The 12667-nt window shown below is 56.1% G+C and overlaps 1 protein-coding gene across 2 annotated transcripts; it reads right to left on the bottom strand.

Moving 5' to 3' along the window:
• Positions 1-5815: 5815 nt before the first annotated feature.
• Csf2 (colony stimulating factor 2) lies at positions 5816-7736 on the bottom strand. 2 transcript variants are annotated; one of them, XM_004629333.2, is made up of 4 exons: positions 7575-7736; positions 7441-7482; positions 6688-6813; positions 5816-6022 (listed from the first exon to the last, which is right to left on the bottom strand). In XM_004629333.2, exons 1-4 carry the CDS (start codon positions 7734-7736, stop codon positions 5915-5917), a joined length of 438 nt encoding a protein of 145 aa, XP_004629390.1. In that variant the 3' UTR covers positions 5816-5914. The 2 variants fall into 2 exon arrangements, with proteins under 2 accessions (XP_004629390.1, XP_023569048.1); XM_023713280.1 differs by lacking the exon at positions 5816-6022 and having other exon boundaries at positions 6499-6813.
• Between the last annotated feature and the right edge of the window lie 4931 nt (positions 7737-12667).

The following is a 12667-nucleotide window of genomic DNA, read 5'->3' as shown; positions in this document are numbered from 1 at the left end:
TCACTGTCCCTAAGAGGTCCTTGGTCCACAAAGGTCATCCCAGCACTGGCGCCTATCCAGGCTGCCTTGCTAGCTTCACAGTCACCCTTTCATCTCGTGGACTGATGGGTTGGCCATTTCTGTGGACAAAGCTTCCTTCCTTCTGGGTAGCTTCTCTGGGTGTGAATGTTGAGTCAGAGGGTATGGTCATATTGTGACCCAGGCAGGGACTCCCTGAGCTGTCCTAGGGCTGTTCCAGTTCTCAAGGTCCTCTATAAGAGGGATGCTGCTGTCCTGTGTTTCACAGATTTTTAGATTCCCTTAGATTCCTGCTGCAGCATTGCTGTGTCATCTCTGACAGGGGGAGGGAGAGACAAGAGGTGGTAGTGTCGAGTGGTCCCTGGAGGGCTTCTTGAAGGAGGGACTAATCCATTCTCTTGGAAAATCTTGCTGCAGCGCTGAGTCCTGACTCCTCAGGCCATCCACGGTCCCTCCTGGTCTAGAGATGGGCCTGGTGAAGTTAAGGGTATTTCCTTGGACCAGGCCTGCCCACAACTACCACCTAAGAAGGCATAGTTTGTAGATGCTCACTAATATCCTAGAGAAAAGGGGTGGCCCAGTCTAGACCAGTCTTGGCAAACTGGGGGTCAAGGCCATGGTTCTTGGGCCCAAGAGTCTGTCCCAGAGCCCCAGCCTCCCAATGTGTCAGCATTATCCTGACCCAGTACCAACAGACTGCCAGGGGCTGTGGGTTTTCCGGAGAAGCACCCACATGCTCCTGCCCCAGCAAAGAGGCATGTCTGAGCCTTCTTGGAGGGGAAACGCTGTGGCCCTCACTAGCTCTCTAGGGGAGCTCTTTGTGGACTTTGGTCAAGGCTTAAATCTGTCAAGAGGACAAGGGCTGTCGCCTCATGTAAGATTGCCACTCTCTGCCTCCCTGTGCCTTTCCCAAGTTCCCTGTTCACAAGCAGAGGCACCACAATCCTTTCTGGCTGCCTCTCTGACCTCAGTTTCTGCACAGTTGAGCCAGATGCTCTGAGGCAGTTCAGTTGGACAAACACCCTAAACCTGGGCTGGGACCTAGCTTCTGGGGCTCGAGGCCGCTCTGTCTAAGCGCACCTGTGCCTGAGAGGCAGAGGCACCTGTCCCAGCTCACATGAGCAGCTAGCAGCAGATGAGCCTCATGCACACCTCTGGAGCGGAGCGTGACAATGGGCTCACAAGGACCTGCACCCAAGTTCTGTCCTTCTGTACTCTCAGGTGCCTCAGGCTTCACCAGGAGCTCAAGGTCAGAGTGCTCTGGTGCTAGCTGATTGGGAGCTCTGGAAGTAAAGTGGTGGATTCCCAGTGGACCTGGCAGCTGTGCATCCCACATACAAAGAAGTAGCTTAGGGAACTCCTATGGTACACCCAAGGAATGGGAGCCTACAGCCTTAGGTGATACTCTCTCCTAGACTGAAACTACCCTTTGGCCTTGGCCCCGTACCAGCCCTGACCCCTGATCCAGGGCCACAGACTGTGCTCCATGTCCTGAGAGGATTATCTGCTTTGCTCAGTAACACTTGCTGACTTCCAGTGAGAAAGGTGGCCTCTCAAGGTAGAGACGAGGGAGGGGGCCTGGGGACCCAACGGCAAGGAATGGGGCTGGGTGGGTGTGTGCTTCGCCTGTGTGCTCGTCACAGGCACAGCCCATAGCTTTAGAGCCTGTTTCTGAGCAGATTCTGCAAACTTCCTGCAGGTCTGGTTTTGGCCAAGTTGTGGTTGCAGTATGATATCTAACAATATTCCAGAATAAACGGATCTTTATCTGTCCTGTTTCCTTAAAGAAGCTCATGGCCTAAGAATTTTGGGTTGTAAGATTGTTTTGAATTGTAGGAATTTAGGCTGTAGGGTAATCCGAGGCACCCCCCATAAACTGTTCAAATGATTAAACAGTTAGAATTGGGGGTCATAATTTGGAAGCCCCATCTGGCAACACTTTAGAACCTGCATGCCTGGTGGGTTTGCCCCAGCAGGACACAGTGCTCAGAAAGCAGAAGGATGTAAACAGCCAGGGAGTGGGCCAGGGGGCCATCGCACCCCCAAGGCATTGGGAGGGGCTCTGTAGGGCAGGTAAAGGGCTCCTTTTGGAGCTGAGACAACTCCTTGCCGGTCCAGATAGGGCCTCTGTGGACATGCCCCCCTTCCCAAGTCCCACACCTGGCCCAGTCCTCCGTGAGTAGCCAGAAACCTGGTTCTCAGATTCATTTAGAAGGGCTAACGTTTCTGTGGCACCATACTGGGCCTGGGGGTGTGGGGTTTGTTGATTAGAGTTAAAAGAACAAAGGAAGAAAGGAGATAGGGCTTTGAGCCCCAACAGATCCAGTAATGGTACTTGGAACTGCTGGGAAAGGACCTGAGTCCATTTCTGCAGGACAAGGGAGAAAAGGGGCATGATGAGCGGCACAGGCGCTGACGGAGCCCTTCCCCTCTCCCACTGTCATGGAGATGCAGAAACGGAAGGATCAGGTGGGTTCTGCCTAGTCCATCCAGGGCCAGAAGCTCTTCCTGAAAGACCTCCAGGCCTCCAGTTCAGAACCCCTGTGATGGAGTTCTCTCCCCCCAAACTCATGCGGCCCCAGTAAGGCTGGTATTTATCATGACTCTCACTCTCCCACTTTCCACTTCGAGCTTTATTGAAGCAGCCATCACTAATGTGTCCCTTACAAAAGTGTCCTTGGGCAAACTCCCCACTCCCCACCCATACTGTACACTACCCCATCAGCCCAAGACCAGCAAACACCCACCCCACCCCAGCCCGTTTCTTAAACCTGGGAAAGGACAGAGTCCCAAGGTCTGCCCTGGATCTTCTGACAGGATGTCCACCCTTCTATGGACATGATAACCCTCCTTAAGGCACTCTTGAACGTGAAGAAATTACTTTCTTCAGTAGCACAGTTCTGGAACTCCATGGTACAATTCTTGAATGAGTCTGCTGGCTAAATAAGAAACGTGTGTAAGTCATCATCTTAGCAGGAAAAGAAAATGAATAAAATGAAAGCGAACATTTGATATCCCAACCACAAGAGCCTTATGAGGCCCTGTTTCCAGGAGGTAGCTCAGGGAGTCCTCTCCACCTGCCAGCAAGGTAGTAGGGCTGGTTCCGAGGACCCCAATCTCCATGGGGAGGGATCCAGCAGCATACAGGCAGGTCCTGGACTGTCCAGGAAAGGGCAAGAGGACAAGCAGGAGATGGGAGTGGTACACAAAGGACCATGCAAGCAGTTGGCAAAGAGAACAACTCAGTCATTTTCTAAGATGCCCCCCAAACTACAGCTCACTCCCCCAGCATGGGTTCCCCATGTGGCTCCTCAGCCCAGAAGAGACCCAAGGGTGGGGCAAACTAGAGCAAGCTCTGACTGGCTGCCTAGCGCACTAGAGCCCGGACCAAGGTGCCCTTCCCTCTCCCTAGGGAAAGTCCATGACCAGCCTGCTCTGGCTTATCTCAGGTCTGCCTGCCCTCTGCTGACCCCAGAGGGGGACAGAGGCTTGGCCAGAAATGCAAATACAAACCTCCCGAACCACCCCTTGAATTTATACTTCCTGCAGTCAGCTTTTCACTCCTTACCCTCCACCCACTGTTGGACAGGGGACTTATTTGGCATCTGAGATGGTCCCAAACAGTAACGATCCATGTGCCCAAGAGCAGCACCTGAAGCCTCGAGTGCCAGGTGACACTCATAAGAACCCCTTTGCCCCACTGGGTTGCTGGCTGTGGTAGAGGGAAACTAAGCCCAAACTTCCCTTAATAGTAAAGAGTCACTTACTTCCAACTTTGGGCAGATTTTGGGGAGCTCCATCATGTTTTCATAAACTTTTGTTATGTACTCGTCAGCTTTGTTACGCCTTGTGAGGTTCTCCAGGACACAGGTGAAGACCTCTGTAAACTCTGCATAGCAGAGCTCCTGAAAGTAGTGGGAGTGCACTTCGGGGAACAGCCGAGGACCACCTCACCCCTCCCTGGCCATCCTGGCTGATGAGCCCTGCTGCTAAGCTTGGGCACAGCCCTGCCCCGCCCCCAGGAGACCCATGGAAGCAGTCGGCACCTGCCTCCCTTCCCGGCCCTCAGCTCTGCTGGGATGCTGCAGTGGGAAGGGGCTGACAGAGCCCAGGACCTGGCTGCTAGTTCATCTGTCGGCTGAGCTGAGGGACCTGTCCTCATATTTTCAAAGTCCCCGGCATTGCTTGTTCTTAGCTCTACCCTGCGTGCTGAGTGAGACCATCTCTTCCAATATGGCCCCCATGGTCCAAAGTTGGTCTGCTTACCTCACTGGTGTTCTGTGGACTTCTGAAGTGACCCTAGAAGCAAGAGGAGTTGGTCAGAAGCACAAAGGCCACCAGGACAATGTTTGGAGAAGACCTGGCTTACCGTGTATGTCTTCTTCTCCTTATCAAGATCCTGCTGAATCTCATCACAGATCATCTTGAAATCTTTCTCAAGAGTCACAGTGACTGCCTTCATCAGTGCCAAGTGGATTTCTGACCCCCAAAGCACGCAGACCAGGAGCACGTACCGGTGCATGGTACGTTTCAGAGGCGGCTCCAGCCAACTTGAGCATGGGCTTGGCAGCATTTCTGTGGGAAGAGGTACCTATATATGCGAGTCTAAGGAAATGCAAGCCTCTTATCAGTCATCGATGGCTTCTGAGGAAGACAGGACCTTATCGCCGGGCAAGATGTGCTGCTCGTGCATTTTCAGTGACCACAATGCACTGCAGGGATCCTTGCCTTCGCTGAAATTCAGCCTTGCCCTAAGACCGCTTATTAGGAGTCCACATGTGGGACCTTTCTGCCTAAGTGTGGCCAAGGTCTCTGGCCAGGACTGGTGCCCTGTGCAGTGCAGGGTGGAGCAGGGAGAGCAAGCCATATGGTGGGCACACAGCTGCCGGGCACCGGCAGGCCCCAACGCCGCAGGAAACGGCTGTGCCAGACCCCACCTGCAGGCAAGGCTGGCCTTGGGCTTGCCCAAGCCTTGGGGACGTACTCCCTTCCTGCCCCTCCTCAGGAAGGACACGGAGGCCAAGGTCTGGGGAAGAGGTCTTCTGCCTGGCTGCCAAAGCAAGGCGGTTGTTTTGCCCTGAGCTGGAAGCTCGCAGACTTGAGGAGACTGCACCTGTTAGATCTAAAACTCCACGTAAAAATAAAAAGCAGTTCAGAAAAATGCTACACTAGACTTGTGTTCCGACATACTGTGAGTTCGCATTCTGATTCTCAAAGATTAAGATCACATGTTTGGGGGAAAGTTGGGTAAATACGCTGAGTTCTGACCCCTGTGGTTTGGTTTCTTTTTCTCTGAAAATTTGTTTCTTTGCTGATTTACCTTTAGAGTGGTTGAGTGTGAGAGCCAAGCATGGGGCACAAGCCTCTGTAGACAGTGACCACCCAACCCTCAGAGGTCCCCGGGCCTCCCCCAGGAAGACCACCCTCCTCCTCTGAGTTAGATCCCTGAGATGGCCCTTCTCTGAGTGGGAGCCCCCAGGCACTCCAGAAGAAGACCCTGGTGTGTGGAAGGCCACACCCATGCTCAGCCCCAACCTCCAGGAGAACCTCAGCTCCCTCCCCACCCCACTGTGCCCCTCCTGAAGATAAACTGGAAAAGGACACAGAATAAAAATCAGACTTTGAATAATTTATTATAGCAAAACATCTTGAATAAATACAGACTATGAGCTTAAATAAATAAATAAATAAATATCTTAGAAATATAAATATATAAATAAATACCATGGATTGAGAGTATAAAAATCCCCTGCCACGCCCCTATCAGGGCCCTGCCACCCCCACCGCGGCCGTGGCCCGCCCCTTTGGTCCCTCGAGGGAAGGTCTTGAGTTTCTGCCTCTTTCCAGGTGAGGCTGCGGCATGCTCATGGTGAACTCCAGGGCTGGCCTGGCCGCCTCACTCCTCCATTGGCTCCCAGCAGTTCAAAGTGATGTCAAACAAAAAGCCCTTGAGGATCTCTTTGAATCTTTTGAAGGTGACCATCTGGGTCATACAGGAAGTTTCCTTAAGAAAAAATGAAAAATAAGAAACCCTTGAGTCCAGGTGAGTGGGTAGCGAGGGGAGGCCCTGTGCATTTCCGCACGGCCTCTGAGCACTTGGCCCTAGAAGGCCCATTCCTGGGGGCCTGGGGAGGCTTGGTCAGGTGACCCTGGGCCACCCCTGTGCTGTCCGGCTGGGGCCGGTGCTCTGACAGTGTGCGATCCTGAGCTGCTGCTAGCCTTCTGCTGCCTCCTTGGTCCCAGGCCAGCGCCCAGAGGTCGGGCAGGGGCTGCCCCCAACACTCAGACTTCACTCCCTTCCTGCAGGAAGAAGGGTGTTTGGCGCCTTTGTCCCTGCTGGCCAGTTCCTTGCTCCTCTGCAGTCCCAGTGCCCCACAGGAAAGTTCTGCCTGGAGTAGCATGTGGCAGCACGTCCTGGGGCCCTGGGGCAGTCCCCTGAGTGTCTCTGGGTGTACCTGACCTCTGACCTCACTACTGCCAAGGACATGGGGTGAGCAGCTGCCGCTAGGGGTGTGTGGGCCTCCAGCACCCTGGCTTTGACGCCTGGGGGGAGGGTGCCAGGGTCTCCTCAGGACACATCTGTAGACACAGAAACCTTTTCCGGGCCTGGACAGCCATGGCCAGCGCCTCTCCCCACCCGTCCCCACCCTCTTGGACGAGGGCACTCACTGGGGTTGGCGGGCAGTGCTGCTTGTAGTATCTGGCCAACATGGTCAAGGAGCCCTTGAGCCTGGCCACGCTGCCACGCAGGCCCTTCTCGAACAGCTTCAGGCGGGTCTGCAGGCAAACCGGCTCCTGCGGAACAGCCCGTTTCTTGTGAGCAGAGGCCAAGCGGCGGCGGTAGCCACCTTCCCAGCCACGCTTTCCTGTGCCACCCCTGCCCTCAGGACTACGGCCTCAGAGCGGCACAGAATGATCTCTGGCCAGCCCCAGGCTGGGTCCAATCACACAGTGCAGATACACTTCTGTCCTCCCTTCTGGGCTGGTTCGGGCCATCCTCGGCCAGCACAGCCTCTATCCTGGAGCCCACTGTGCCCCAGGAGGGTCCCAGCCATTCAAGAAGAGAGCTGGGCAGGGCACTGCCCTGGACTCGTCAAGCAAGTGGATTCTTACTCCATGTCTCCACGGGGCTTGGTCTAGTGTACAGTGAGAGTGCTCAGCCCACAGCCATATCATGAAGAGCCGTTTTCCACCATCTCCTGGTCATCCTTAGCCTTTGAATGCCAGGCCCACCTCTGGCTGCTCAGCTCATAGAAGAGCCCATGTGACCACCACACAAGCAAGGCAAGTGGCACCTAGATGCCACCCCTTCCTTGTGGCAGCCGGCTGACTGGCAAGTAGACAGCTCTATGTGGTCCATCTAAAGTCCAGGCCCTCGGGACGCAGGCCCCTTGGGAGCTGTATCAAAGAGAGGCATCTTACCTGGAACGTAAACTCGTCATAGACAACTTCTACGGATTCATTCTGTGTAAAAGAAGAGTCACATTAGCAAGGTGTCAGGCAGGGCAGAGCAGGGCCAGCAGGGTGACCCCAGGGCTGTCCACCCTCCGCCATACCATCACAGCAGCTGGGTCACTGCTGTGGTTCAGGAGGCTCATGGCTTCCTTGATGGTGGCATCCATGTGCTTCCAGGGCCTGGTGACAGGGCTGAGCAGGTCAGCGGGTGCACAGATGCTAGAAACCACAGTGCCAAGGAGAAGCAGGTTCTGCAGCCACATCCTCCTGAGGACTTTAGCCTTTCTCTCTGAGTACTGGGCTTGCTGGCGAAAGGGCCCTTATATACACAGTTAGAGGAAATGATTAATGGTGACCACAAAAGCCAGGGAGGTGGGGGAACTACCTGAACTGTGGAATCTCCTGGCCCTTATCAGCTGTGCACGGGGGACGACGAGCCTTTTCCCCAGGTGGTCAGGCTCAGGGGTTTTCATCAACGAGCCCTTCCAAGAACCAACAGCCCACCTGGCCACCTCCTTGAGGGCTCTCCAGGCCGCCTGGGCAGGTTTGCCTGGCTCTGGGCTGCCTCTCCTTTGGAGGGGCCTCTGGGCACAACTTGGACTTCCTGGCCTGGAGTGGCCAGGGTGGGGCTCCGGAGACACTAGGTGGGGCTCCTGCTTCCTGCTCCCCATTCTGCCTGCTGTCCCAGGAGGTCTTTGGGCAGGTTGTGCCCACCCTGGTGGCCATTTCAGGCCCGCCCTCCCACTCCTCTTCCTGCCCTTGTCTGGCTTCTGTAAAACTTGAGTGTGAGCAGAGCTGCTGCGGGGCTGTCACCCTGTTCTCTTACAGTCCTGCCAAATGACACAGTCCTGTAGTGACTCACATGGGCTCCTTCCAAGGGGCCAGAGCAGCCAGTGAGCTCAGCCCCGCCGGGGAGTGACCCCCGTGAGCGGAGGGCATGACAACCATGTGCACATCCAGCCGCAAGACTGCAGTGTGTCCCTTCATGACAGCAGCTCTTCTGACAGCAGCGCTTGTGGCTTACATGGCCGTGTTCAAGCAGCAGAAAGCCAGCTCCCACCAAGCTCGACTGCTGGTTGTGACGCCACCTGGCCGAGGGACTCTTCCTCTGAACTTCATGAGCCACACTGCCCTCTGTAGGGCGGCCTGTCCTCTGAGTGGACACACTGCCACCCAAGGCAGAGGAACTGTGGGGGCTGGCTGCATCCATCCCAGCCCAGGGCCCTGTGGCCTCCCTGGCCGGCTCTTCCAGGCTTAGTGTCCTACGTGGTCCCAGCTCCACTCAGTGTGCAGTTTCTGGGTGCTCTCTGTGGAAGCAGGAACTATTCCAGAGCAACTACAGGTACTTGAGAGGCTGACAAGTGTTTGGTTTTCACAATGGGTTCTGGAGAAGACAGCGTGAGTTTGCGTTTGCACAAGGGATCTGGCTCGAGCGGTCCCGTGCCAGAACTTTGGTGGCCACGAGGCTGTGGGGCCATGCATGTCCATTTCTGTGGGTACAGGTGTTGGTGTGAGGGGATGATGTACCCACGGTACAGCTTGAGGGGAGGATGTTTAACTCCAAGGAGCCTCCGTGGGAGCCCAGATTCCTATCAGTTGCTTTGGGAGAGGCTGCTGGGGCCTGGAGATGCCCCTCTGGTAGGGAAGAAGCCGGCTTTCCTGATGAGGTGAGCCACAAGTAAGGACACTGCTGGGGCCTCAGACAGCAGGTGGAATTCATGGCCTGAGAACTGTGGTCTGTCATGTGTGGCCCCAGGAAACGTCACCACAAGGTGGGGCTTTGCTGCCTTTTCTTGGGAAAGCCAGGTGTTAGTCCTTCAGACTCCCTGGGGCTCCCTGCAGGGTGTGGGGCCACATGAGACCAGCCCAGCTTGCCTGAGCCTAGGGGACACACATAGGTGGCCAGGATGGGCCTGGGAGAGTGACCTTTCCTCATCCTTTCTGCAGGTCCTTTGTTCCACTCCTCGTAAGGAGCTCTCAGGGGACATGAAAGAGGGCAACAACCTTAGCTACAGAAACCACCTGGAGTGGAGGTCTGTGTCAGACAGGCATGGAGACTGGATGTGGTGAGGAAAGCCACAAGCAGTGGCCAAGCTGGCAACCAGGGAGGCCAAGGACTTGTGTGGGCCCCTCCGGGATGGAAGGTCACTTTGCTCTTGGAAACAAATCATTGTGGCTCTGATAGTGGACAAGCCTTTCCAGTCTGTGCCAGCCCCTGTGCTGGCAGGAGGTGGAGGGGACTCTCCCTCTGGCATCCACAGCTGGCTCTTGAGTTTCTCAGTCTGTGTGGGCAATGGCTGCCGTGGCCCCCTCCGTGGTGTGGTCCAGCCTGGGTGAGGGATGTTCACATGCAGAGAGCCCAAGGAATTACCTTCCAAGCTTTGGTAGCCAAGGGAGCTGGGGGTGTTTCTGAGACATGCGGCCTGCCTGCAGTGTGAAAAAGCAAGGAGGAGTAAGTCAGGTGGGCTTGCTGGGATGGGGGTGGGTGGAGTGGTGGGCCACAGAGAGGCCTGGGGTCTTGGAGGCCAGGTGGCAGAGTACTAGAGCCCTAAATGAAAGGGCTCATTTAGGTAGTGGATTTACTCATTCACCTTATTTATTTATGTATGCAGAACTGGGGATTGAACACAGGGTCTTCACATTGAGCTACATCCCCGCCCTACCTGTACTTTTTTTTTTTTTAATCTTGAGTCAGGGTCTCACTAAGTCCCTAAATTGCCTGGACTGAGCTTGAAATCATGATCCTCCTTCCTCAGCCTCCCAGAGCGCTGGGATTACAGACGTGCACCATCCCACTTCGCTTCATTCATTTCTTGAGCACCTTCATTCATTTCAGGCTCTCAGGGGGGAAGGCAGACACTAGGATGCCGGCAGGGACTCTGCTCCACACTGATGGGGAAGCAAGGTTAATCTCCTCGGCCATCTTCCTAAAGTGTACTTCTGAACGTATGTAGGAGGATCTTGTGCAGGTTACAAGGTTTGGGCCCAGGGGATCAAGGGGCAGGTCTGTCGAGTTTTGGGGTCCACAAGATTTGGCTCTGGGGGCCATGTGTCAGGAGACAGAACTGGAAGTGGTCTGAGGTTCCCTGCTGGTTGAGGTCACAAGGATTTCTCAGGAAGGGCTGAGGGCCAGACCGCCAGGGCCTAGGGGCATGCTCGCTGAGCCCAGCAAGCACAGGCCCGCAGCCAGGGGCTCTGGGGAGGGGCAGGAAGCAGGGGCCACCAGCGAGATCCAGGTCAGCAGCTTGGCCTTCCGGTGCCAACGGCAGCATGTGCAGGACAGAAACCCAAGGGTTTGCCTGCGAGGTTTGTGGCCAGACACACATCTTCTGGAAAGATGACATCAGGGCTGAGGCCACGACACAGGCAGGCATTCCTAGATTGCATACACGGGAAGAAGTGACAAGAGATCGCAGTGCTGACTCAGGTGTCCCAGGGGGACTGTGGCAGGCAGGGGGCAGGGCCCAAGTGGGGGTGTGACCCACTTCCGGCCCCTGCTCATGGGGTCAGGGAAATCCTCTAGGAGGAAAGCTCTGTGAGTGGCCTAGCACAGGCTCTAGAGGAGCCGGGGGCTTGTGGCCACGCTGGGGTTATCATCAAAAGAGGAAGCGTTCGCAGGTGAAAGAAACAGGCCCGGACCCTCTACTTCCCAGGAGCTGTGTGCGGGCATCGCGATGATTTGATCCTTCCTCACGCCTGCCTGCCCTTGGGGAAGACGTCGTTCTTACAGGGCCTGCAACCCAGGTCATCAGCGAGGCCCTTGTCCTCACAATAGATGACCCCGCAGGTCCCGGGTTGGATTTGAAGCTGCATCCGCTCACTCTCCTGATGGTTTACACTGCCTTGGCCTCAACATTAGGAAATTCTGGTCACTGGGCTGGCCCAGCAGGGGTGGTCCAAGCATGTGCGTCCCCTTGGGCAGCCGCACCTCAAAGGAGAGTCCTGCTGGATATTAGCAGGAAGGCTGGAGTGGCCTGTGACTACCCAGGGACTTCTGGGGCTGACGACAGGGTTTCCCCCAACATATTTGGCACCCAGAGGCCTTTATGACCCAGTCTTGGGCTCTTGTCCCTCTTTGGCCACCACTGGTTCTTGCATCGCCCAGGAAAAGTCCCTCTTCTCCAAGCTTACCTGCACAGTGGGTAAATTAGCGCCAGCACAGCGGAAGCAGCTGCTCATGCCAGGAATCCACGGGAGACTTCTCCCAGGAAGAGGCGATGCCCTGCCGTCTCCTCCCATTCTGGGAGCTTTCTGAAGCCCTAAGTAGGACAGGGCCCAGCCTTTCTGGAATTTTCTAGAACAGCAGTCACATGCCCGCCCCTGCCTCCAGAGGGTAACTATCTCTTTGCTCAGACATATGGAGAGGTGGAGAGCCCAGCCGCCACCCATAGCAGAGGCTTGGGGTTGTGCGCCACTCTGAGGAGTCCCTGGCGTAGCCCAGCACCGGCTCCCACATGTTCTACTCTGAGAAAAATGCTGTTACCCTTCCTGGCAGCACCAGGCTGAGATCTCCTGCACCCCCTGTCTTGGTCCCCAAAGGAATAGCTCGGAAAGACCCAGGTGCCCTGGCCAAAGTCCTTTTTGGCCGTGTTCCCTGGGCATCCCAGGGCCCCAGCACTGATGGGGGACCTGAGGGTTAAGCCAACTTTCCAGAAGCATCCTGGAGGCTCTTAGGCTGGCTCAGGCACAGGGCCAGGTGTGGCCAGAGGAGCACAGGGAATGTGCCGCTGCAAGAGCTGGCTAGGAAGTGAGAGCAAGGGGCGCCGAGGAAGGGCCTGGCCAGGGCTGTGGGCATCAGGGCCCGGGCAGACGAGCGAGGTGCCTGTGCTCAGGGTCTGGCCAGACCAGGGTGACCGCTGCTGCAGTGGAGGGGACTCTGCCAGGCCGGTCAGGCCATGGTCAGTTTGAGAGGCTGGGGCCTCCATTGGCAGTGGCCACGCAGGTCCAGAGGTCCCAAGCCAAGGTAGCGGGAAATCACTGGTGAAAGGGTGGTTTTGGGTGCAGGAGGAGTGTGCACCCAAACTACCTCCTTCAAAATTCACATTCATCTGCACCCTCAAGCTACGCCCCAACGAGGGCTGCAGGAGACCACGCAGCCTCCTGGGGCAGCCGCTTCAGGGGGCCACGCAGCCTCCTGGGGCAGCCACTTCAGGGGCTGGAGGCTTGAGGGGCTCTGGGGAGATGCCCTGAGGTG

Source organism: Octodon degus, unplaced genomic scaffold (genome assembly GCF_000260255.1).
Source record: "Octodon degus isolate 3935 unplaced genomic scaffold, OctDeg1.0 scaffold00029, whole genome shotgun sequence".
Classification (NCBI taxonomy): Eukaryota; Metazoa; Chordata; class Mammalia; order Rodentia; family Octodontidae; genus Octodon; species Octodon degus.
This window is presented reverse-complemented; position numbering and strand designations above follow the sequence as displayed.

Bases quoted from the DNA above. Each gene is read 5' to 3' on its own strand.
- Csf2 (XM_023713280.1), bottom strand. From the start codon at position 7,736: ATGTGGCTGCAGAACCTGCTTCTCCTTGGCACTGTGGTTTCTAGCATC. The intron at 7,483-7,574 runs GTATGGCGGAGG...TCTTTTACACAG, and splicing joins GTGACCCAGCTGCTGTGATG to AATGAATCCGTAGAAGTTGT. The intron at 6,814-7,440 runs GTAAGATGCCTC...GCTGTTCCGCAG, and splicing joins ATGACGAGTTTACGTTCCAG to GAGCCGGTTTGCCTGCAGAC.